A 26187-nucleotide genomic window follows, 5' to 3' on the forward strand; every position below is an offset into this window, starting at 1 on the left:
CAAGACAGTCACCAGAAGAGATAGATCAATGGAGCTGAACAGAGAAGCCAGAAATAGGCCCACATAAATATAGCCAATTAGTCTTTGACAGAGGAGCAGTAGAGCAAAGATGATCTTTCCAACAAATGGTGCTAGAACAACTGGACATCCGTGTGCAAAAAAATGAACCTAGGTACGGACCCCTAACAAAAAGTTAACTCAAAATGGACCTCATCCCTGAAGTAAAAATGTAGAACCCCAAAACTGGAAGATCAATAGAAGATAACTTAGAAAACCTAGATGACCTTACGTGTTGTGATAACTTAGATACAGCACCAAAGCCACAATCTATGACATAAATAAGAACCACTCTATGAAAACTAAAAACTTCTGCACTGCAAAAAACAATGTCAAGAGTAAATTTCTTCTTAAGAAGACAAGCCATTAACCGGGGGGGGGGGGGGGGGTGGTGGTGGTGGTAATATTTACAAAAATCCATGTCTGATAAAAGACCATTACCCAAAATATACAAAGAACTCTTAAAACTCAACAGTAAGGAAACAAACAACCTGGTGGAAAAATGGTCCAAGGACCTTAACAGACACCTCACCGGAGAAGACATACGATGACAAATCAGCATGAAAGATGCTCCCGTCACAGGTCATCAGGGGAATGAAAATAAAAGTGATAATGACACCGCGGCACACCTACGAGAGTGGCCACAATCCGGAACAGGACAGCGGCGAGTGCTGACGAGGATGGGAGCCCCAGGAGCGCTCCGTCTCGGTCACGGCTGCGGGAAAGCAGGTGGTGCAGCCGTCTAGGAAGGCACTTTGGTGGTTTCTCCCAAGACGAAACCTGCTCTTCCCATCCGACCCGGCGATCACATTCTTTGGTATTTCCCGAAAGGAGTTAAACACATGTGTGCACACAAAAGCCCACACAGAGATGCTTACAGAAAGTTTGGAAGCAACCAGGATGTCCTTTAGTAGGCGAGTAGATAAGTAAACTGGTCCTTCCAGTCAATGGAATGTTATCTAACTCTGCACAGAGCGAGCTCTCAAGCCAGGAAAGACATGGGAGAAACAGAAATGCGTTAAGTGAAGTCAGTCGGAAAAGGTTATCGTGTGATTACAACTCCATGACATTCTGGGAAACTATGGAGTCAGAAGAAAGATCAGTGGTTGCCAGGGATTGGGGGGTGAGGGAAGGATGAAGAGGCAGAGCACAGAGGACTTTTAGAGCAATGAAAATACCCTGTGTGATATAACGATGGATATGTTTTTATGCATTTGTCCAAACTCACAGAATGTACAACACCAAGAGTGAGCCCTAACCAGACTGTGGACTTCGGGTAAATGCTGTGAACCCATACAGTTCATTGACAGAAATGAAGCTTACCAGTCTGGGGAGGGTGTTCATAATGGGGGAGGCCGTGCGTGCGTTAGGGTAGAGGGTGTATGGGAATTCTCTGTACCTTGCCCTCAATTTTGCTGTGAACCTGAAACTACTCTAAAAAATACATATATATAAAGCTGTAATTAAATAAATTAAAAGGTAGAGGGGAAAAAAGTCCCAACCTTCTGGAGAATAAATCTGCACACCCAGATGGTTTCGCTGACAGATTTTATCACTTAAAAAAGAAATAACACCAACTTTATATAGTCTCTCCCATGTATTTTTAACTTTTTATTTTGAAATAATTTTTGTCTCTTAAGTTGCAGAAATAGTACATAGAATTCATTCAGTTTCCTTCAATAACATCTTATATAACCAGAGTACATTATCAAACTATTTTCCACATATACTTAATTACAGTTATTGTGCTAAAAATGTAGAGAATTCAGAAGTGTATGAAGGAAAAATATTTCTTACACTCACCTCAAGCTAAATAAGCAAATCACTATTGATAATCATTGGGCGTCCTTCCAGGCATTTCTTGCACACACAGAATGTATATACTTACACGCATGTGTAATTCTATTTATTTGTTGTTACCAGAATTAAATCATTCTTTATAGTTTTTTTTTAAATCATTCTCTGTAGTTTTCAACTTGCTGCTTTTACCCAGTAGTGTATCATGAATCTGTGTGATACTCATCCCCCTACCTTCCAAATACCAGGGTAATTTTTAAGAAGTAACAACAGAAGTAATAGAAGTTGCTACTTTTACGAGTAACAACAGCATGTCAACAGTGTTCTGTAGTAATGGTGTGTGAACAGCCTATTTTCTTCCTTTTTCTTGGCGAAGAAACAATGGGAGGTCGCCTCCCGCTGTTTGCTGTTACATATGATGTGCCGGTCCTCCTGCTGTGGCCTTCAGGAGTCACTGAGTGCGTTGAGAACAGGCTTTTAGAAACCCTGTGTCTGGGCTGGGACTTGGAGATAACTGTTGCGATTTTGCATTTTTAGCCCTAAATGAGTTTGGTCAGCAGCACTGAAGGTCAGCCTGAGCCACACGGCATCGCCCTACCTGGAGGGCTGGTCGGGGCAGCCAGCAGCCCACAGACCGCCAGAGAAGGAGGGGCCCTGGCATCTTCCCAGTCCCTTCAGGGGGCTCAGCCAGGGGCGAGCTTTGTCATGACAGAGATTCCCTCAGTGGTCGGGTCAGGGCAGCTCCAAGTTTGTGTGCCTCTGCTGTTTGCCTCTTGGCTGTTTATCGAACTTGGGTTCAGAAAATCTGGATTTGAGTCCCTTTTCTAAACTCGCTTACTCGTTTTGTGTCTGCATTCTCTTTTGGAATTCTGCCTTGCGCTCTGCGTGGGGAGAAGTTTGCATCGGGTGGCGTGTTGGGTTAGTGTCTGAGTGGGAGATGAGAAATATGGTAATTGATTACACACGAAAATGTGTCTCTTGGGTACGTTCAGCCGGTTCAGTGAGAAGACACGAGACCGCTTTTGCGATATCAGAGGCATGAAGCAGGGAGTTAACGTTTCATTTCTGAACATTCCCTGGCACCTTTGTGTGGAAATGCTCGTTTGAAATGGGAACCAAGCAAAGGTCTGTTTCTAGGAAATGAATACTTATTTTTAAGTATCCTGGAAAATCAGCGCTCTGCTTTGAAATAGGGGTTTATCAGTTTTTGTGTAACAATGTTTAGTTTTCATTTCAATTTGTCTCAATTATATATTTTCATATATTTCAGAAGCATAATTTGTTAGCAGATGCTGCTTTAAAAAATACATGTGCTTTAAAGTTGTTCACAAGTTAGACTCTTAGAAGCTATATTCTGGGGGTGCCTGGGTGGCTCAGTGGGTTAAACCTCTGCCTTCGGCTCGGGTCATGATCCCAGAGTCCTAGGATCGAGCCCCTCATCGGGCTCTCTGCTCAGCGGGGAGCCTGCTTCCCCCTTTCTCTCTGCCTGCCTCCCTGCCTGCTTGTGATCTCTGTCTGTCAAATAAATAAATAAAATCTTAAAAAAAAAAAAAAGCTATATTCCACAATCCTATGGTGGCCCAGTTTGGGGTCTCTGGTGCAGTGAGTGGGCAGGGCAAGGACAGCGCGCCCCAAGGCCCCGGGCCGGTAGCAGCCGGTCAGTGTACTCACTGCCTCATGGACTGGCGGATGTTAGACATGGAGGGCTTAGCAGAAGAAATCAGAGTGAGATTTGCGATATCCTGCCATTCAGGTTAGTACAGATACATGGACACAAAGCGCCATACGTTCTGCAGAACAAATTCAGATTAAAAGACAAGGTTCCTGGGGGGCTCAGTGGGTTAAGCCTCTGCCTCCGGCTCCGGTTGTGATCTCAGGGTCCTGGGATCGAGCCCTGCATGGGACTCTCTGCTCAGTGGGGAGCCTGTCCCCCCCCCACTTATGATCTCTGTCTCTCTCTGTCAAATAAATAAATAAAATCTTAAAAAAGAACAATAAAAGACTGGTTTGCTGTAGGGGAGGGGAATCTAGTGGAGACGGAGGGGTAAGTAGAGTGCAGGGCAGGTGAGAGCCGCAGGGGCGGCTCGGTGGGGTGGGCGGCTGCAGGAGCTGTGGTTATGGCAGGGCAGACCCACCGGGAGCTTGTGTTCGTCCGGCCTGGACCAGAGCAGCCGCCTGCCTGTTGGGAGGGCAGGACCTGGTGCTCCCTGACCTCAGACTTCTTTTGTGGGGTGCAGTAGGAGTGTCTCCCCAGAGACTTCCAGCGAGTCTTCACTTGGCTGGGAGACATGTTGGCACAGCAGATCCCGCAGTCACGAGCATGGACAGGCCGTGCTGGGTGAGGCCCTGGGGAGGGCGGCCCAGCGTCCGGCTGCCAGCAGCCCGGCCCTGGGCTTGTGTGGGGCCCAGGGCTGGGTGGGGGGGTGGGGGGAGTAGAGCTTCGAAACAGTGAAAGCTTTTTCTGTTGACGCCGCTTTGCCCAAACAGGCTACTAGCGGAAATTGTAATATGTGTTTCTGGTCTAAAGAAAGTCTCTAAGACGTGACAGATTCCTGTGGAGCGCGCCAGGTTCTCTCTAGGAAGCAGACTGTGCACAGAGCTCGAGAAGGGCTTCCGTGAAGACACACTTCCTGCCTTGTTCCGCTGCTCGGGTTCATTCGCGTTGTTCTGCGTGACCCCATGCCAGTACGGCAGGCCCTGCTCCTCAGTTCTGGCCCAGCCTCACACCATGTGTGCCCGGGCCGCACGGGGCTCACTGCGGGGGCTCGGTGACAGGCAGGCTCAGCTCGATTGTGGGGCGTGGCCTCCGAGTGCTGCTCTTTCTTTGTTTTTCACTTCAAAAATGTTTATTTTTACAATTTTTATTAATTTTTTTTTAAGAATCTGCATTTCTGGCCAGCTCTTAGGGGATGATGATCACAGTTTTTAAAAACTGAAGTATTATTTACACACAGTAAGACTCGCCCTTCCTGGTGTGCAGGTCTCTTGGGTTTTGATGGGCACGTGCAGTCATGAGCCACTACCACCATCAAAACAGAACGGCTTCCTGGCGGCCGAAAACCCCCTCCTTGCCTGTTGGAGTCAGCCGTTCCCTCCCCCCCATCTCGTGGCAGCCACCATCTGCTCTGCCGGATGGTTTTGTCTCTTCCAGGATGTCCTATAAGGGGAGTAACTCAGTACGTAGCCCTTTGAGCCGCCTGCTTTCACTTAGCAATGTTCAGGGCTGCTCTGTCCAGACTGAAGCCATCGGTAGTTCAACGTGTTCTGTCGTGTGGGTGCATCAGAGGTGTTGGTGTTTCCAGTTCCTCCATTAGGAACTATCTTTTTGTTCCAGAACTTCGGAACTTTGGAGGAAATATAATCATTTTTGCTGCTGTCGTTTTAGGTGACATCACTCAGAAAGGCTATGAGAAGAAACGGGCAAAGCTCCTGGCCCGCTACGTCCCGCTGCTCCAAGGTAGAGTCTGCACGCTCACCTGTTCTCACAGTCCGTTTTCTCTCTGAACTTGACCTCAATAGGGATTCGAGAGTTTCACACTGGAAAGTTTCATAGTTTATCAAGGAGGACTGCGCAGCGTATCTAATAGTAAATAATACAGCCCACAGGTTAAAATTTACAGCCTGGGTTTGGTATAGATCTCATTTCCAAATAGGATTTATTATACTTTTATGATTATAGAACATGATTCTTCTTGTGATTATAGTAAGGGACGTTCCCTTACTTGGGTTCAGAACAAATACCGTAAATGTGTCGGTTCTTCCTACCTTAAACTGATCCGCAGAGCTAACACACTTGTCATTTCAACAGGTTTTTTTTTTTTTTTTTTTTTTGTGGAATTTAACAAGCTAATTCTAAAATTCACATATAAGTTTAAAGGGCTGAGGGATTCCTGGTTTGGAATGAGGGCAGGCAGCTGGATCAGCAGAGCGGGACCAGGAGCCCAGACACAGCCTCACACATGTGTGCCAGAGTTTTAGTACCAGAACACACAATACAGCCCTGTCCTGTTTATTACCTTTGGTGCCAATGGAAATATTCTGTGACCACTGGCCGTGGACAGCTGCCGAGCACTTGGAACATGGCTGGTGTAACTGGGAGACGGGACTTTCAATTTAATCAGAGCCAGTTTAACCTTAAGTAGCCGAAGGTCCCCCAACATACTTTTTACAAATAGGAAGCTGGGCTGGAGCCTGTACCACGGTTTCCTAAGTGGCTCCTAGCCAGCAGCACAGAAAGAGGTTTGACCTCCGTGGGAATCGGAATGTGGATGAAAGCCTGCACGGCTTGTTGGAGGGGACGCTAGCCGAGGGGTGGGGACAGCCGGCAAAGCTGAAGGGGGCATTGGTGACCAGCCGCGCAGGTGCTCTGGACGACCCCTGGGACGCTCGCACTTGTCCTCCCTCTGTGGGCAGCAACGTGTGCTGGATTCCCGCGGCCCCGGGAGCGCCGACGTCCACCAGCAGAGTCCATCCGGGGAGAGCCTGAAGACCCGCACGCGTCAGCAGAGATGGCTCTCCGAAACGTGACGGGGAGCGAAAGCCACTCACAGGGAGCACAGCCACTGCAGCTTAGGAGAGCGCGCCGACCTGCACTGTCCAGGAACTCTCACGTGGCTGGACAGAGAGACAAGGCCGTGTGTTCCCGGAAGTCAGCGTGCCGTGTGCTCGTGGAGTGAGGTGGGGGTGCGGGGGGCCCGGAGGCGCTCGAGTCTCCCCTTAGCACCGCCGAAGTCCCACTGGGTTTTCCCTGTGTTAGAGTTTATAAAGGGGACCCTGGTTTATACTGCTGTGTCGGGCGGAGCAGCTTACAGCAAGTCGGCGGTGAAAAGAGTAGGACCGACATCCGTCATCCAAAAGAGAAGAGTCTCTGAGTAAAATGGGAATCGAAGGAAACTGTTGGAGTGTCCTGAAACGCGTGGGACAGACGTCACCTGCAGCTGTCAGACTAAGTGGCACACACCGGGGCCTCTGTAGCCCAGGCAGCGGGGGACGCGCCTGGCGATGGTGTTGGAGCAAGAGAGCGCAGAGGGGGACACCTTGTCTGAGGGCCGCCATCCTGGCCGGTTCCTGCAGCTCTTTCTTGGGAACTCATTAGCTTGACGAACTGAATAGAAATTCAAAGAAGAGGCAATGAAGATGTTCTCCCGCTAGTAGATATGGAAATGCAAACTAAAGTGAACCATTTCCTCCTATCAGATTGGCAAAATTCTAAAAATCCTTCTAAACACCCAGTGCTGACGAGGCTGAGGGGAAATGCCCTTTCCTGCTCTGCTCATGGGCACGCGTGTTGCTGTAGCCTTTCAGAAAGTCTTCTGGGACCTGTAAAAATTAAAAAGCACCTGCTCCCTCTTGGGACCGTTCCACATTGGGCGCGCGTTCTTGTGGAATACACGAGTCTCTCGAAGGATGAACGCACCCGTATTTGGGGAGCAGACGTAAGGGTGTCCACAGGCATGTGTCTGTAATGCAGGAGGGTCGATGTATTCTCCGTCACGACCTTTGGAGTCATTCATCCAGTCACAGGAAACGCCGTGCCAGTCACAGTGTGGCCCGGGATTGCGGTGCGCGTGTGGGTGTGCACGCTCGGATTTGGAGCACTAACACGGACTTCCGGAAGGAGCGTCCCGTCTTCTAGCTCTGCACAACTGAGCACCCCGAGATGCGGTCCTCAGCACCAGTGATGACCTGTGTTCCGCCCACACACCAGCAGCCTGGCAGGGCTCCGAGGGCCGCACGCCCCGTGCACAGAGCCAGCCGCCACGGGCCCTGCCGTCCTGTCACGTGTCCTCTTGGTGCATTGTCTCCAGGTGGTCTCTGCCGCACTGTCCAGCACAGGTCGGAGGCAGGGGTTGATGGCCCCTTCTCAGGAGGGGTGAGGGCTGGTGGGACCCATGGGGCTGGAATGCCTGCAGGCTACTTTGACGAGATGTCTTGAGCCAGAGACTAAAGTGAAACTTGATCACGATGAAGCATGACGGGAGGCTTGCCCTGTGCTGTTCTCGAAGGTCAGCAAATTAGAGCTCCAACAACACCGTGGATTCTGCTTCATGAGCCTGCTGCTTGGGCCCCATCCCTCTCCTCACACACCGTCCTCCGGGCCTGTGTGGTCAGAGGCCATGCAGTGCAGGCAATCCGGGTGTTGGGTTTGGAGACACAACAAGCGGGTACCCCAGGCTAAGGGTGTCAGCACCTGAGGTCTCTGTACCCTGTGCCCTCAGGCTGTCGCGGTCACAAGCACCCCTCACTCACCACTGCCCATGTTTCTGCCTCTGTCTAAGGGCGGCTGGTTCTCCCCAGTGTCTGCTTCCTGGGAGTCACTGACATCATGGACAGTGCCAGGGAGATTGACACAAGGCATTTCAGATTCAGGGAACATTTACGATGCAGAAGTACGCTCTTGCAGGGCCTTCCCAAGAGAGTATGCCCCAGGTGGCCGCAGGTGCTGTGCCGCTGGGCTCGGGGACGCTGTTGCTGGTCACCCTTCCTGCGGGTGGTGGACAGTGAGGCAGGGCAGGCTGGGCGCTTCTGGGAGAGCGAGCGGGAAGTGGGTATTCATGGCTCTGTCCCCAGCCTCCAGACCCAGGGGTCTTCGGGCTTCAGGGACCACTGCAGGATGCTTGTGCCCGGATTGTTACTGCAACAACAACAGTGCGCAACAACAACTCCCATGTAACAACACAGGAGAATGGGTGGGGTCTTAAGTGGATTTTTCCATGGTTGGAAAAGCAAACTGTTTACACAAGATGCTCCTACAAAACTGTGTTGCAGGCGTAGATCCATCCCTACAAGCAGAGAACAGGATCCCTGCTCCCACCCAGACCGCAGCTGCCGTGTCCAAACAGCGGAAGCCAAGGCCCCCCAGCTCCCGGGACGAGCGCTTCCGGTCAGGTAGGACCAGACGTGGGCAGTCCGCCTCCGTGGCCTTGGCTGTAAATGGCTGTGAAGAGACTGTTCTCACGGAATGATAACATCCTACGACTTTTCAAGAGAAAAAATCTAACCTTCACACAATCGCAGTCTCTCAATGTAACCAGTGGGGTTGGTGGTCTCTCCCTGGGGGACGCTTATAAAAACCCCTAGAGAAGTCGTCCTTCCCCCCGCAGTTAGTATGATTTCTTTAAAGTTTTTTGTCCATTTTTCTGCCTCCAGCTTTGGGATTGGTATTCGTAATTTTTGTGTGTTATGGAGCAGCTTTACTACTTAGGTGTTTTTACTGTTTTTTTCTAATTCTGGAGATTTCCTTCTAAGGAGTTTGCTGCCAGTACTTTTTTTCTTTTAAGATTTTATTTATTTACTTGACAGAGATCACAAGTAGGCAGAGAGGCAGGCGGGGGGCGGGGGAGGGAAGCAGGCCCCCCACTGAGCAGAGAGCCCGATGCAGGGCTCGATCCCAGGACCCTGAGATCATGACCTGAGCCGAAGGCAGAGGCTTTAACCCACGGAGCCACCCAGGCGCCCCAGCTGGTTCTTTGCATTCTCTTAAAGTGGCTTTTGAAGAGCAGAAGTTTTAAATTCTATTTATTTTTAAAAAGATGTTATTTGTTTATTTATTTATTTGGGGGAGAGCTAGGAGCCGCAGCGGGGGGAGGAGCAGAGGGACAGGGAGAAGCAGACTCTGTGCCGAACACAGAGCCCAGTGAGAGGCCGACCCCATGACCCAGGATCACCTCCCCCCGAAGCCGGAAGCAAAAGTGAGACGCTTAACTGACTGAGCCACCCAGATGCCCCTAGAAGTTTTTAATTTTAATGAAGTTCAACTTAGCTGAGTTTTTGTTTTCGTTCTTGTGTTTTTTAGTGGATAGTGCTTTTGTTCTAAAAAATCTGGCCTGCCTAAGGTCACAAAGATTGTTACCTCTGTTTTCTTCTAGATGTTTTATAGTTTTATATTTTAGCTTTTAGTCTGTGATCCATTTGGTTAGTATTAGTTCAAGGTATGAATCAAAGCTCAATTTTGGCACACAGATGCCCAGTTGCCCCATCGCTTGTGGAGAACGCACTGTCTTTGCTCCTCCATCTGGAGCGCCCGCACGGGTGCACGCGATGTTACTTCTGGACTCTGCCTGTCCTGTTGGTACTCCTCTGTGACAAGAGCACGTTTCAGGGGTTATAGCTTAGTAACGATCATGGACTTCAGTAGTGCTCCTCTAGGAGGAGTTTGGTTGTCTTGTTCCTTCGTGTTGTTTCCTTGTCTATGACATGACTTTTTTCCCTCTGGGACTGGGAAGGTTTTTCTCTTTATCGCTGGTTTGGAGCAGTTCTAATGTGCTGTTCTCATCACAGCAGCTGTGCCTTCAGTCTCGGGGGAAACGTTTTACTAATATAAAGCAAAAACCTAGTGGAAATAGAAGAAAAGAGAACTCTGGGCCTAGACGAGGACGGCGGTCAGCAGTAAAGGAGAGTAGGACGGAGTTCCCGCAGATCGGGTGCTTACGACACCCAGCCTTCTCAGCGGGGGAGCCCTGTGGAGACACCCAGAGTGAGTCCCCACTGACTGGCCTGGGTGGGGCGTCCTCCCCGCAGCAGAGACTCCGCTGACTGTCCCCAGAAGGGCCGTGTTTATAGGGCCTATGACGGAGTCTGAGGTTAAACGTTTGTTCACCTACATGCTGTTTGGAGTGCGTGGCATTTCCACGTTCTTGTGTCTTTGCATCCTCAAGGAGCCGGGGCGAGTGTGTCTGCCTCCCCTCGGGGATTCCATTCCTGGGGCCAGCCCTGCCCGGGGCAGCAGGGGATGAGGGGATGTGAGACTAGACTCACAGAAGGGCCCGGTCTGACTTGGAGGCCAGCTGATGTCCACGCACCAGGCTCCCGAGGTCACTTGTGCGACACAAGTCTTGCACATGGCGTCCTTTAGCCTGTGTTTGTGCAGGTTGGGGTGATCTGTGATGTGGGACAAATCACAGACGCGTCTTCCGCTCCACACATGTGCCTTGGTGTGTGTGGTTTTCGGTTTCTTGGGCTTCACTGAGCTTCTTGGATTTGTTGTTTCACGGTGTCGTTTCACCTGCGTTTGTGATGGCGCTCGCTTCTAAGACTGCGACAGGGTTCCAGGTGTGCGCCCTCGGTCACTGCTGTGTCGTGGCAGGGGCTCCTCTCAAGTACCTTCTGTATCTGCGAGTACTTCTGTTAGACCCTTATGTTTCAGTGATAACTTGGCCAAATGTGAAATTCTGGGTTCGGCACGTTTCTCTCCAGCCGCACGTTGTTGCCTTCCTGCCGCCGGCACTTGCTCTTCACTCGTGTGAGTCTGTCCCTTGATCCTTCCAAGGTGAGTCAGTCTTTTTCTCTGGAAGCTTATGGAATTGCCTTGTTGTCTTTGATGTTTGTAAACTTTATTTTAATACATCTACGTGCAAATTTTTCATCTTTCCTGATTAGCACCCTGTGGGCGAGGATTTTAAGTGTTTTGAAAACACTGTTGGAGAGAAATGGAAACATGGGTGGGAACGGACTTCCTCGTGTGACAACCTCTCGCGCCACTGTCATGTCAGTCTGGACGCGCTTATCCACTTTCCACCTGGGCCCTCCCTCCCGCCGGATTCTGCAGAAATCTCCGCCATCGCGTTATTTCATTGAGATGTCACAATATTCTTGGTGTCCGTTTCTGAAAAGGATCATGTCCTTGTATCTCTAAAAGATAAAACCATCATCACAAAATAATTAACAATAATTCCTTAATATCAAATATCCAAATGTTCATGTGGCTTTTAATTTTTGATTTTTACTTCAAAAAAATTTTTTAGTGAGCTCTGTGCCCCATGTGGGGCTCAAACGCATACTCCAAGGTCGGGTGCTGCGCTGCACCGACAGCCAGCCGGGTGCCCTGTGGCCGCCCCGTGGCCCAGACGGTTTGTCTGGACCCAGGATCCCAATAAGATCTACACATCACAAATGTCTGATAGTGTTTTCAGTCCTTCCTGACTTACACCCGTCCGAGGCCCACGGGGGTCGGATTAGGTGCTCGGTTGTCCCTGAGACGAGACACGGCGCTGCGTTTCCTGCGCCGCGAGGACAGCCTGCCTGGGGTGCCGGCAGCGGGTGGTACCCAGTGCCTAGATCCGGTCACTCGTGAGGGGTCCAGAATGGTGAGGCTGCCTCTGTCATCCTTCATTCAAAGGCTGGCGCCCTTCTAGGAAGACAGACTCCTTCTTGCTTGCTTCCTGGTGCAGGAGAACCAGGATGTGCTCAGTTCTTTCCATTTATTTGCTCCTTTTTAGAATGATGAGTCGGGTTGCCAGCATCCTCTGATGGCCACCGGTTGGTTTTGGTGCCTTTCTTCCTTTCTGTTCTTTAGTCTGTGTGTGTATGGATTCGATATCCTTTTTTTTTAAGATTTACTTATTTATTTGCGAGCGGGGGAAGGAGAGTAGGGCGGGGTGCGGGGCAAAGGAGAGGGAAAGAGAATCTGAAGCAGATGCCCCAGTGAGCACAGAGTCTGATGGGGGCTCGATGCCACGACCCGAGACCATGGCTGGAGCCGAAGCCAAGAATCAGATGCTTCACCGGCAGAGCCACCCAGGGACCTCTGCGTTTGGTGTTCAGTCCGTTCTGGCATCTGTCCTTGTCGGTGTTCAAACTGTTCCATCCCCAGCCTTTGGGAGCCTCTCCCAGGCAGCTCCACAGCCCTGAGCTGCTGGACCAGGTCCTCACCGGTGGTCGTGACGAGACGCTTTCAGCCCCTCTGTGCCTGTCTTGCCCCAGCCCTAGACTCCGCCTCTCTGGGCGCCTCCAGCGAGGATGGTATTTGAAGACCACACTCTGGCTGTAAGGGTTACTCGGTGTTGTTGGGCTGACACTTTTTTTTTTAAAGATTTACTTATTTGACAGACAGAGATCACAGCAGGCAGAGAGGCAGGCAGAGAGAGGAGGAAGCAGGCTCCCCGCTGAGCAGAGAGCCCGATGTGGGGCTCGATCCCAGGACCCTGAGATCATGACCTGAGGCAGAGGCTTAACCCACTGAGCCACCCAGGCGCCCCCTGAGCTGACACTTTTTTTTAAAAGATTTTACGTATTTGAGAGAGAGCAGAGCACAAGAGAAAGCACTAGCAGGGAGGGGCAGAGGGGGAGGGGGAAGCAGGCTCCCCGCTGAGCCGTATGCGGGGCTCCAACCCAGGACCCTGGGATCAGGACCTGAGCCCAAGGCAGAGGCTTAACTGAGCCCCGGAGACACCCCTGGGCAGGCACTGCTCTAGACATTTTTAGTGGCAGAGGAGCCGCATGATAGTTAAAGACAAAGTATCGCATGTGTTCACACTGACACTTCCCACTCAGATCCAGGAAGAGAGGCTTATCGCACGTCCTTTCTGGGTTCGGCTCTTCTTCCTCATAGCATCACTGTGTGATTGCAGGAAAGAGTTTATATTTCGTTTCTTTCTTTCTTTCTTTTTTTTAAAGATTTTATTTATTTATTTGACAGACAGAGACCACAAGCAGGCAGAGGCAGGCAGAGAGAAGGGGAAGCAGGCGCCCCGCCAAGCAGAGAGCCCGATGTGGGGCTCGATCCCAGGACCCTGGGATCATGACCTGAGCCGAAGGCAGAAGCTTTAACCCACTGAGCCCCCCAGGCAACCCTCTATTTCTTTTCTTAAGTGGTGCAGCCAATATAGGGCTTGAACTCAGGGTCCTGAGATTGAGACCTGAGCTGAGATCAAGAGTCAGATGCTCAACTGACCGAGCCCCCAGGCACCCCCAGAGTTTATAATCTGACACGTCCTTCGTAGCTGTCTCCAGAGGGACAGGCTGAACAGTCTGTGCGTTTGAAAGTCATCTGGAATAGTTGAGGCCAACAACCAGAGACACACTTAGGTTCATTTGTCTCATTTTATTTTTAATTTGGGGGATTTCATTTTTATAATATAGTTTTGATTTATAACTGAAAATATTTACATGGGTCCAAATCTACAAACAGGAACATTTGAAGAAATCGAGGGCCGATGTCATAGGCCTTGCTTGTTTTTTTAAATTTAAAAAATTTTTAAATCTAAAATCGTTAACATACAGGTACTGTTAGTCTCGGGGTGGAGGTCAGGGATCCGTCCGCTGCGTACAACACCCAGGCTCGTCCCATCGCGTGCCCTCCTTTGGGACAGGCCATGCTTATGTCTCTTTCTCATTCAGTGCCAACAGACGAGAGTGTGAAACTTAATTTTGTTACTTCCTGAGCGGTAGAAGGTGTCTTCACAACCTTGTTTCTGTGTAGATGTTCACACCGAGGCGGTGCAGGCAGCTTTGGCCAGATACAAGGAGCGGAAGGTGCCCATGCCCTCGAGACGACGCTCCGCCCTCACGCACTCGTCAGTGGAGACCTACACGCCTCCAGGTATGGACCAGCCGCGCCGCCTTCTCGAGATCAGCTCCCTGGGCGCTCCCCAGCCCTGACGTCAGAGCCTTCCTTTCCCCTCGGCCCTGTAGAGGAGGGGGAAAAGTTAGAGATTAGGAATGTTTGTGTATGTGCCGTGTTCCTTCCTGAAAATCTGGGGTGGACGCTGTGGGGCTCTGACCCAAGCCAGCGCTTGCTTTCTACAGGACTTTCGTCAAAGAATTAATTCTTTCACTAAGATGCCATTTATGGTTTTTAGTCAAGAGAGGAACCTCAAATCAATGCTTCCTGGGATACTAAAGTTCTCTGATTTAAGAATTTTAAAATTATTCATCTTATTAATGACGATTTACTACGTTGTTACCAGGCCTTAAACAGGAGCGTATAAGGCTATTTGGGGGATTTTGAAAATTTACTGTTGTTTTTTGTCATGACCTTTAGAGATGAGAACGTTCACATGGAGCTTCTCTTCAGCAAAGGTGTTGGAAGCTCTGTGTCTACACCACACCCAGAGTTGGTGGTGTGTGGCGCTCTGTGCTCCCTGTCTTGTTTTTGAAGTCACGAAAACTGGCAACTTGAGTTTTTGGTTTGATACTGTAGTGAAAACCAGACACACCAGACTTAGAAGACAACTTGGTGGTTTTGGTAACACTTCCTTTCAAAAGAAAAAAAAAGTTTATATTGTTGAAAAAATATCTTCTAAATAGGGCTGTCAAATGATCGTTTCTACTAAATATAACTTTACATACTACCTACTTTCTAAAAAAGAAAACCTTTTAGTAATAATGCACAGTCCGGGTGGCTCATGGAACCTTAGTGACCGGTTAACCTGACTGACTGGAGCAGTTGTCTTGGGGAAGGAATTCTTCTCCACGCCCCCTGCCAGCTCCCCCAGGAGGATGCAGGTGGACGGGGGGACCCTGGAGTGGGTTAGGGCTGTTGCTGCGGGACCCCGTGCTGCCTCCGGAGGCCGGCTGGGCCGTGCGTGGGTTGTGCGGGGCATTCGCTCCGCTGAGCGCTCGACGCTTCGGGTCTCGTGCGCTGGTGCGGCCCCACCTAGGAACGTGCGGAAGCCGTTCAGGGCTGGGGGTTGCCTTCGCGCCCAGTGCGTGGTGCTCCTGGACAGTCCTGTGGGGGACGCGGGGCTCTTGAAACTGCCTTCCCAGGTAGCGCTTCTCTGCTCTTCCAGTCGGGCAAACGCAGGCCCTTCTAGCCCGCGGGCAGTCTTGAGATGACCCCTCGGCCGTGCTGCGGCGCAGTGGTGCAGGTGAACACGGCATGCCGTGGGCAGGCCCGGGAGACGCAGGAGCTGGTGTGGGGACTCCGCCTTCCTCCCAGACTCACCCCTACATTACGCCTGTCGTCATTATTTTAACCACAGACACGTCATCCGCCTCGGAAGATGAGGGCTCTTTCCGGCGACCCACGCGACTCACCTCCACTCCGCTCCAGAGCCCTTCCAACACCGAGCCCTGGCTCCACCGGGCCGCTCGGGGCTCGTCCACCTCATCCTCCGCATCCTCCACCTCATCTCACCCGGGAGGGAGAGCCACCGCTGCGCTCGCAGGCCCCACGGCCCACGCCCACGTAGGTCAGTGACCCGCCGCGCCGATGCCTCCAGCTCAGGGGCCTCTGTGCCCATCGAGACCCACCTTCTCTCTTTCATCCGGAAACGGCTTCTTGGTAGCGAAGGTCATTCTTGATGCTTCTGTGGTTTGGCCGTTCCGGACCGTGTGGTGTGCTGGCCTCCCCCTGGGCCCCCGAGGTGGTGGGTTTCTTGATGTCATAGCCCCTCCTGCTCTGGAGGTGTGGGCTGGCGCAGGTGGCAGGTGTAGGGTGGACGGTCCCTTAGACGCGGCCTTGGTGGCTCCCGAGGGCCCGCCTGGGCCCGCAGCCTCTGTGTCATCTCCGCCTCCGCTCTCTGCCTCGTGCGCACCGTTGCGGAGCCGCCCGCGGGGCTGCAGGCTGGGGCTGCGGTCGTGGTCTGGCTGTTCTTCCTCCGCATCCCAAGCGGGATAGCCCCCAGCCCGAAAGGAGGGGTCAGGCAAAGCTAAGTCATTGAGATGTTAGATCTTTCCTAAATCATCCGCTTCTTTAAATTACACTAATCTTAGGAAAAATCGCAAACCTTCCGTCATTTGGAATCTCACTTGCTAAGAGCAGTGGCTCAGTTCTCTGTCCGGGAGCCGGTGCGCGGAGTTGGCGTCTGTTCTGCACCCAGACTCACGACAGTTTCTTGGGTGCTGCCGTCAGGGCTGCTGCGGACCCCCGTAAACCCCCCAGGCTTCTAGACGTGGAGGAAATGACAGACAGGCTGGTTGTCACTTGCCTGAGATCACCCTGGCCCAGGGCCGACACTGGTTTCTTAGCTGTTAGTTCCGCTGAACGGATTTGGCACACCAGCTGCACTCCTGTCGCCGGCGGGGTTTCGGAGGGGGTCCTGGGAGCCTAGACGTCCCCAGGCAGAGGTAGGCTTAGGGGCTCGGTGCTTTCATGTGAAATTTTGGTGGTTTAGTCGTTTGGCTGCCCGCAGAGTCAGCTGGGTGAGTCTCAGCGTTGTCGTGGACACGTCACTGATGCTCGTCACTTTGTCTCTGTTGAGTCAGGAGACCTGCACGTTTCTGTTGAGCGGGTGCCTTCTCAAGGCCGTGGCCTCGCTGCTCCCCGCACACAGAGGCGCTGCCGACAGCCCTGGGTAGCAGGAGAGGCTGGGGCTCGAGGCCAGAGCCCTTGGGGCAGCAGCCCAGGCAGGCCGTTGGCAGCGGCCCTAGGTGTCCTGTGGATGGCCGTGGTCACTCGCCAGCTGTCTTCAAGGAGGGCCTCAGGGGAAAGCTTGAAACATAGCCTTTGCACGGATATGTTTTTTCTTCTGTTTGTCATAGTGATTTGGCTTATTCGAAACACACAGAAAACTCCAGTGGGAGAAAACCTGTTGTTTCTGAATGTTCTGTTCCCTTATTTCTGCTTCCCGATGCTCTGTTCTCGGTGAGGTGGTACAGACCCCGCTTCCTGGTGGGCCCGAGGTGAAAGCACGTCTCGCATGAGCAGCTGACCACGGCTCAAAACGTGTGGCCCCACAGCCCCAGACTGTCCCGTGGCCGTGGGCTGTGTGTTCTCCATGAGGGGGCTGTGGAGGCCGACTGAGACCCCTGGCCACGTGCATGGATGGTCCCTGACTCTGGCAGGTGTGGCTGCACCCTCTTCTGTCCTTGGCCTCTCCTGTACCTTGCGTGATCGGTTCTCGTCAATTCTAATGATCTTCATTTGCTGAATGTTTGCGGGACCCGGTTGATTGGAGTCCCTGAATCTGAAAATACACACCTTTCTGCTCCTTGTTATGAAAATCATCCTTTTAGTTTTTAGCATGGGAGAATTCTTCAGTTTGGACTGAGAAAAGAGATATAGAAAGAGAAAGAGTATATTAGGTAAAAAAAATTGATGTACAATCTATTAGGTAAAGGTAATTTTTTTTTAAAAGATTTTATTTATTTTAGGTAAAGGTAATTTTTTAAAAATCCATCATTTTTAGTTTTGGAGTAAAGAAATCAAAACCATAACACATTGGGACACAGATGTGAATATCTATATTTGAAAGTAGTATTTTCAGTTATAGCCATTCATTTTTATTTGGAATATTGTTTATTTTTGTATAGTGATTTTAAAACTGCTTTGTAGTTAAGATTACCATTTATGCCTTTCATGAATATTGTTAAAATCACTCACTCTTTTTGCTAGACGTGGAAGGTTGGGGAAATTTCTTTCTGAACTAAAAGAACATCCTGATAGGCATACTTTAGAACGTGAGTTTCATCGTCACACTTTCTCAAGGGATGTGAAAACTCTGTCATTATGATAGATTTTTCCAGATGGTTTTTTTTTCTGATATGTAAATGGTAAGTTTGGGTTTTGCTTCCATATAATTTCATCTTTCTACATATTTTCTATACATTTTTTAAAAATTTAGTTTACAGGGCGCCTGGGTGGCTCAGTGGGTTGGGCCGCTGCCTTCGGCTCAGGTCATGATCTCAGGGTCCTGGGATCGAGTCCCGCATCGGGCTCTCTGCTCGGCAGGGAGCCTGCTTCCCTCTCTCTCTCTCTCTCTCTGCCTGCCTTTCTATCTACTTGTGATCTCTCTCTGTCAAATAAATAAATAAAATCTTTTAAAAAAAAAAATTTAGTTTACATTTTGCGTAGGTGATGAACTAATAGTTGAGCGATCAGAATTTGAGAATCAGAGTAGTGGAGTAACCACTGTGGGGGCAGGACCAAGGATCAGAGGACCAGGGGGACAGCAGGTCTGCCCCGCCGGCCCTCGTGCGGACGCTCACGCTCAGCAGCCTCAGTCAGCCGGCGCCGTACAGACACCCGTGCCGTGTGATCCAGACTAAAACCCGGGAGGTGCGTGTGGAGAATGGGAGGAGTGACTTCAGATATTTTCGGCATCGAATGTCATATGTTTTTGACTGTGACATTAATGCCTCGTGCACCTGGTACTTGCCTGAGGTCCCCCAATAGTGAGACCTGTTGATCTGTCCGTGGGGATCGTTTTTTTATCTTCGTAGTCTTGTTCTTGAAGCCTGCAAAAGTCTTGTATTTTTGTGACATCCGGCATACTGTTTTGGGGAGTGGGGGATAGTTTATAGAAGCCTGGCTGTGTTTTTCACAATACGATGAAAATGGTCCAGTGACAGCTGATTTAAAATGTGTCTCTCTGTTGAAATTCCTTTCTTTAAAAAAAGATTTTATGCATTTACTTGAGAGAGATAGCATGAGCACAGAGGGAGAGGGAGAAGCAGGCTTCCCACTGAGCAGGGGGCCCAACCCGGGTCTTGAATCCAGCACCCTGGGATCACGACCCCAGCCAAAAGCAGAGGCTTCATGGACGGAGCCACCCAGGCGCCCTCCACTGAGATGTCTAACTGCAGTTCGCTCGTGCCTGTCAAGTCAGCATCGTCCGAGGTTCCAGCCAACATCCCTTGAGAACCAGGCAGCCCACGTGCTCACAGGTGTCCGCGGGCTGTGCCTGGGGGCTCCGAGTCCCAGGGTCCCCGTGTGTCTTGCTCCGCCCGAAGGACCGAGCGAGGCGGAATAGCCCGTTCCTCGCTTAGGGCTCAGCCAGTGAGGCTCTCTTGAGCAGGATTCAGGAGCGACTTCGACTTCTTCTGGACGCAGAGCCACTTCATGCGGGTTTGTTTCTCCACAGCAGACGTGCCCTCCGCCCCTCCTGACGTCACTACGGGCCTCCTGGAGCTTTCAGGCCGAGAGCGTCCGCAGCTGGCTTCGGTGCGAGGTGTGGCTCGGGGCTGCAGCGGGAGCGTCCTGGAGACGGCCGGTGGTGAGCACGCCTCTCTCTGTCCTTCTGAAACATGCTCAGCCCTTCTCTTCAGACACGGAGCACGGCTTCGGGGCATTGGCTTTAGCAAACCTGCGCCGCCTGAGCCGTACTTGGCCGTGTGTGCACGGAGGCCAGGGTGGGCGGGGCGCGTGGGGACAGGCGGCCGCGGTGTCTGGCTTCGGTCACGTGGGGAGCGCGCAGCGCAGGGAGGAGGAAGCCCCCACGTGTAAACTGGATGCCAGAGGGGTTTGGGTCTACAAAACAGAAGGAAATCGAGAGGCCACGGGCAGGCTCTTCGTGGCTCTTTGGGGCCTCCGGGGGAGAGTGCCCTGCCTGTGACGGCCAGGCCCCCATGCTGTCCGTGCCCGCAGCCTGACAGCCGCGCTCGGCAGCACGCCTGCTTTCTGACCTGCAGGCCCCGAGGCCAGCGAGATCCACAGTGTCCTCCTTCACACCGTTCCCTTTGGAGACAGTTTCCAGTGTCTTCCGTCAATACCACACCCCGTTTTCTTTTAATACCGAGTGTGTCAGACTAGAATGGCAAGACATTCCGGAGGATCTTAGATTGAAGGTTTTAACTTGATTTTGATATACCAAAGCAGTAGATCAAATTTTATCAAGGCCTTTTAGCTCCTTGTCCAGATGCAACAAGAAAATCCCGAGTCAGCATGAAGCAGGCTTTCCATTGGTTAGAAAGATTTTTTAAAATTTGATGATATTTATTTTATTCTATTTTTTGGTGGCTTTAAAATTTTTTTTAATTTAAATTCAATTAATTAGCATATAATGTAGTATTATTTAGAAAAATAAGAGCTTAGTTAAGGTATAACTGACTCATAATTAATGGCACATATTTTTAAGGTGTCAATTTTACAAGTTTTAAGACGGGTACACCTGTGAAAACCATCTCTGTGGTCAAGATTGAACACATCCATCTTCCCCCTCTGCCCCTCCCCAGCACTGCCGCACCCCCAGATAAATAAATAAATGAATGAGTGAATAAATAAAATCTTGGGGTGCCCGGGTGGCTCAGTTGGTTAGGTGTCTGACTCTTGATTTTGGCTCACGTCATGATCTCAGGGTGGTGAGAGCGAGTCCTGTGTGGGGCCCGCGCTCGGGACAGAGCTGTTTGGGATTCTCGCTCTCCCTCTCCCGCTGTCCCTCCCCCTGCCTTGCTTGCAGGCTCTCTCTTTCTACCCCCTCAAATAAATAAGTAAATAAGTCCTTTAAAAAAAAGACATGGTGAACACATCCAGCATTCCCAAAGGTGTCCCAGGAATGTAATACCTCCCTTCTGCCCTTTTGGGCTCCCTTCAGTCTTCAGGCAACCCCCGATTTACTTCCTGACACAGTGAATTAGTTTGCATTTTCTGGAATTTCATAGAGGTAGAATCATGCAGCATTTACCTTAGATTGTCTGGCTTTTGCTACTCTGCGGAAGCACGAGATTCACGCAGGGTCTTGGATGCATCAAGTGTTTGCTCCTTTTAACAGTAGGTGGTATTCCCTCCTACGGCTGTGCTCTTTGCTCACGGTGTTTGGGTTGCCTCCGGGGCTTGGCTATTACAAACGAGGCTACTGCGACATTCTTACAGCAGTCTTGGGGGTCAGTGGCTATGAAGAGAATGGCTGCATCATAGAGTAGGGTTATGCTCAACTTTCTTTTTTTTTAAAGATTTTATTTGTTTGTTTGACAGATCACAAGCAGGCAGAGAGGCAGGCAGAGAGAGAGAGAGGAGGAAGCAGGCTCCCTGCTGAGCAGAGAGCCTGATGTGGGGCTCGATCCCAGGACCCTGGGATCACGACCTGAGCTGAGGGCAGAGGCTCAACCCACTGAGCCACCCAGGCACCCCTCCTTCTAATTTCTTGAGGTGGAATCTTAGATCACTGAATTTAGATCTTTCTTGTTTCCTAATGCAAGTATTTAGGGGCACCTGGGTAGCTCAGCTGGTTAAGGATATGACTTGATTTCAGCCCAGATCATGATCTGAGGGTCGTGGGATTGAGCTCTACGTCAGGTTCCATGCTGGGTGTGGAGCCCACTTGGTGATTTTCTGTCCCCTCCCCACCAAAAAAAAGGTATTTAAAGCTTTAAATATCCTTAGTATCCCACGTGTTTTGATACATTCTTTTCCTTTTTAATATTCAATTCTAGATATTTTCTAATTTCCCTCATGCCTTCCATTTTGACCCTGATTTATTTAGAAGTGTGTTGTTTAATTTCAACAGATTTCCAAATATTTCAGGTGTATTTCTCTTACTATATTATGTAATTCAGCTTCTTCTAAATATATTGAAACTTTTTAATGACCCAGTGCTTAGTCTGTTTTGGGTATATAATGCTGTTTGGCAGTTTTTCTGTAAATGAAAGTTATATCCAGTTGCTTTAGTTTGAGTCTTCTCTCTCCTTACTGATTTTCTTTGTCCCTTTTCTGTAACTTGCTGAGAGGGATATTGAATCTCTAACTATAACTGTGGATTTTTCTGTTTGTTTAGAACTGTCAGTTTTTGTTTTGAGAACTTGGAAGTTCTGTTACTAGGTGCGTACATATTTAAAATTGTTCTGTCTTGTGAATTGGCCACTTTATCATTGTAAAGTTATCCTTTGTGGTATTTCTTATTCCGGAATCTTCCGGGTCTGGTATCATTACAGCTGCCTTCAGCTATTTGGTGACATGAGTTACATGTGACCCTTTTACTTTTACCCTACCTAGGTCTTCGAAATTAAAATGTGTTTCTTAAAATTAGTATTTTATTCTTTCTTGTATTTTTCTTTAAGCAGAGAATCATTTACTTCATTGGAGTGTTTGGACCATTTATAGCCAGGTTTTTTGTTTGTTTGTTTGTTTGTTTTTTAAGTATGCTCCACACTCAGCATGGAGCCCTGTGTGAGCCTGAGTTCATGACCCTGAGATCAAGACCTGAGATGAGATCACGAGTTGGATTCTTAACCAACTGAGGCACCCAGGCGCCCCTATGGTCCGTTTTAAAGATTTTATTTTTATTTATTTATTTATTTATTTATTTATTTATTTTATTTATTTATTTTTTTATTTTTTAAGATTTTTATTTTTTATTTATTTGACAGAGAGAGATCACAAGTAGATAGAGAGGCAGGCAGAGAGAGAGAGAGAGGTAAGCAGGCTCCCTGCTGAGCAGAGAGCCCGATGTGGGACTCGATCCCAGGACCCCGAGATCATGACCTGAGCCGAAGGCAGCGGCTTAACCCACTGAGCCACCCAGGCGCCCCTAAAGATTTTATTTTAATTAATTTGTTTATTTGCGAGAGTAGGGGTGGTGTGGTCAGAGGGGCAGAGGTAGAAAGAGAATCTCAAACAGACTCCACGCTGAGCATGTGAACAGATGGTGGGGGTCAATCCCACAACCCCGAGATCACGACCCGACTGAAACCAAGACTTGGATGCTCAGCTAAGCCACCCAGGCACTCCCCCCGTAGTACATTTCAGTTAGTGATTTGGTTGGGCGGACATCTCTGATCCTGCTCTCTTTTCTCTGTTTGACTCTTCTGTTAATTTTACTCCTTTTCCTGCTTTCTTTTGATTTACATTTTAATTTTTATCTACTTTTTTTTTAGCGGTTACTGTAGAATTTACAGTTTGCATCTTTACCTCATCACTGTATGCCTTCACACGATAGTACAACTACCTCAATGGGGCAAAGATGGGCTTTTTAAATAAATGTTATAGGGACCATTGGAAAGCTTGCTGGGAAAAGTTAAACTCAGATCCTTTTCCTATTCCACTGAAAAGGCAAAACTCTGAAAGAATCAGGCATCTAAACATCAGAAATGAAGAGTGAAATTTAAAAAATTGGTGAATTCTCTTCAACCCGGTTATAAGTAAAGACTTTCTAAATTAGCTAAAAATCTACATGCAATAAAAGTAAAGATACATGAATTTGACTATGTGAAACTAAAAAAATTCTTTACATGGCAAAATATCCCCATTTAGAGTCATGAGATTCAACAAATTAGGAGAAAATATTCACAGCACGTGTGATAGGTAAAGCACCGATGTTTCTAAAAGACTTTTTTGTAAAAGATTTTGTTCTTTATTTGAGAGCGCGCGTGAGAGAGAGAGCGCGCTGCACGTGCATGAGTGGGGTGGGGAGAGGCCAAGGGAGAAGCAGACTCCCTGCTGAGCGGGGAGCCCGATGCAGGGCTTCATCTCAGGACCCTGAGATCACGACCTGAGCCCAAGGCAGACGCTTAACTGAGCCCCCCAGGTGCCCCTAACCAGACTTTTAAAAGTAGGAAAAGATCCAAAATCATATGGATTGCCAGTCAGCCAGTTATGGTATATGGGCTGGCGTCCTGCGTTTGTACGTGCCGTTTCCTTAGGGCCACAGCCGCGCCCTTCCTTCCAGTGTCTTCGCTGCCTTTGCCCCGGAATTGCAGAGTAGGGTAGTTGCAACCAGGTGCCGTGCTCACTGCCCAGAATGTTTCCTATCCAGCCCTTTAAGAACAGTTTGCCAACTCCTAGTACAGGAAATGGGCAGAAAATAGGAACAGCCTGTTCATAAGAAGATATAAAAATAGTTCTTGAACATCGTGTTCAGGCTTTTTTATAATTAGAGCAAAATATGCCGTTGGCGGGAATGCAGAAGCGTTGACCCTCTTTGGGAGAGAAATTGGTAGAATCTATTTGGGTGCTTCTGTTTGGGCCCGGGAGTGCCGATACAGAACGTACTTGGACATACTTGGAACACAGATTTCCAGAAGTCAGGAATGCGCGCGTGCTAGGTAGTTCTTCGCACGCCACTTATAATTTAAAAACATCGGAAACTCCCTAACTCTCCACACCTCACAAACTGGTCGAACAAACCTAGTATATTCTCATTGTGGGGTACAATGAAGCCATCAAAAATAGGGAGGAAAAATAGGGAGAAAGCTCTTTATGACGTGGAATAAGGTGTTTTTCCAGGAGATGTTGAAAAGCGGAAACGTAAAAAGTAAAGAGCAGTTATGATAGGCCACCTTTTGTGTGAGAAACAGGGACCCTAACAAAGCATGTGTCTGTCGGAGGCCACTGGGAGGACAAACCAGGAGACGGTGAAGTTGGTCGACCCCAGCGCTGGGTGGGTGGGTAGGAGGAGGAGTTCAGGAGGGAGTGACATTTCCTTGAGTTTGTCTTCATAGTTTTGACTTTCAGAAGTTTGTTCATGTAATACAAAATTCAAAGCATAAGCTTGAAGGATGGGAAGAGGGTGAAAACCCCCGAAACGGAAAGCAAGTGGAAATGAACCCATCGTGTCCCCGGGAAGTGCCGTGCCACATGTAGCGGGGGAGGGGGAGAGAGGAAGGAAGGCAAGTTAAGAACCAGGTGTTGGACTCCACACCTGCAGTCTTGGACGAGGTTGGGGTGAACGGCAAAGAAATCTTGAACTCTTGCTTGTAGGTTCGAATGGGTCGAGCAGCTTGGAGATTATTTTACATGCGTGATGGTGCTGGGCGAAGGTATTGACGTTGCTGGGACCCAGGGTTCTTACTGTGGAAGAGAGGATGTCCAGATGAGAGCAGGAAAGGCCAGAAGAGCCCCGTGGGGAAGATGGGGATTGGAAGAACAGGTGTGGGCGTGTGGGTCCTAAGATCTCAGGACGCGTCTGTTCCTACTGTGTGGGCACACGTGCGGTGACGTGCAGGTGTGCGTGTCCGTGACCACACGTGTGTGTACATACTCAGTACACGCTCTCGGCTCTGTATTCTGAAAGCAGCAAAGACAGTACAGCGGCGGTGAGCGCACACAGATCTCGATCTTCGGCGTCTGTCCCACTCAGAAGGACCAGGGCTCCTTCGAGAAGTAGCTAATTGCAGGGCTGAGGCAGGGTGGCATAACATGACTGAAACGTGACAGAATGTGCAGCCGTGCTTAAAAAAATGATGGGTCATGTCACCTGTCTACTTGCACAGGATCCCACTGGCTAAATGGGGGACAATTTGTGCATCAAAATAGGTAACCATAATGTCTTTTTTAAAAAAAGATTTACTTGTTTGAGAGAGAGGGAGTGACAGATGGGGGAGGGGCAGAGGGAGAGCGCCTGAAGCAGGCTCCCTGCTCAGCGCGGGGCTCAGCCTGGGGCTTGATCTCACGACCCTGAGATCACGACCTGAGCTAAAATCAGATCAGATGCTTAACCAGCGGAGCCCCCCGGCGCCCCAGATCCGTGATGCTTTATAACAATCGAGCAGTCACTCAGTCTTTCCTGATGACTGATTGATAGACGGACAGATAAATAACAGGTGCTGAGTGTCACTGGGTACATTTAAGTGGGTGCGCACGTTGGGGCATAATTTCAGCCATAGCAGTAAAAACTGCTCTGATGAGAATGACCCGATAGGTCGTTACAGCAGGGAGAAGGCTCTGCGAGGATCGGGGTGTTTGTGGGGTCTTGAAGTGTCCCCTCACACACTGCATGTCCGTTGCTGGAGGAAACATAGTGACGATGTAGTGAGGAACCCAGGCAGCATTTGGGCGAGGAGGATCTGTCTCCGTGAGGGTAGGTGGGCGTCCCGTAGACCGGGACGAGCTGTTCGGTGGTGTTCCAGCCAGGAGCCCAGCACCTGAATTCAATCATGACAAAACTTCAAGCAAACTCCAAATGAGGTGTGTTTCTACTTTACTAAAAAGCAAAACAAAACTGTATTCTTTCAAACTGTTAA

At 49.7% G+C, this 26187-nt stretch overlaps 1 protein-coding gene across 10 annotated transcripts in view; it reads left to right on the forward strand.

Annotated features, from left to right (window-relative positions):
• DIP2A (disco interacting protein 2 homolog A) overlaps positions 1 to 26187 on the forward strand; it is a 94675-nt gene that overhangs the window by 17367 nt on the left and 51121 nt on the right. For 5 of the 10 annotated variants that reach the window (XM_046002492.1, XM_046002487.1, XM_046002483.1 and 2 more), the window contains exons 2-6: positions 5240 to 5311; positions 8623 to 8742; positions 14054 to 14173; positions 15555 to 15764; positions 19377 to 19508. In XM_046002492.1, the coding sequence (XP_045858448.1) occupies positions 5240 to 5311; positions 8623 to 8742; positions 14054 to 14173; positions 15555 to 15764; positions 19377 to 19508 (654 nt within the window). The remainder of the gene's footprint in view (positions 1 to 5239; positions 5312 to 8622; positions 8743 to 14053; positions 14174 to 15554; positions 15765 to 19376; positions 19509 to 26187) is intronic. The other 5 variants (XM_046002484.1, XM_046002486.1, XM_046002493.1 and 2 more) reach the window with 3 other exon arrangements.

The sequence above is a fragment of the Meles meles genome, chromosome 4 (assembly GCF_922984935.1).
Source record: "Meles meles chromosome 4, mMelMel3.1 paternal haplotype, whole genome shotgun sequence".
Lineage (NCBI taxonomy): Eukaryota > Metazoa > Chordata > Mammalia > Carnivora > Mustelidae > Meles > Meles meles.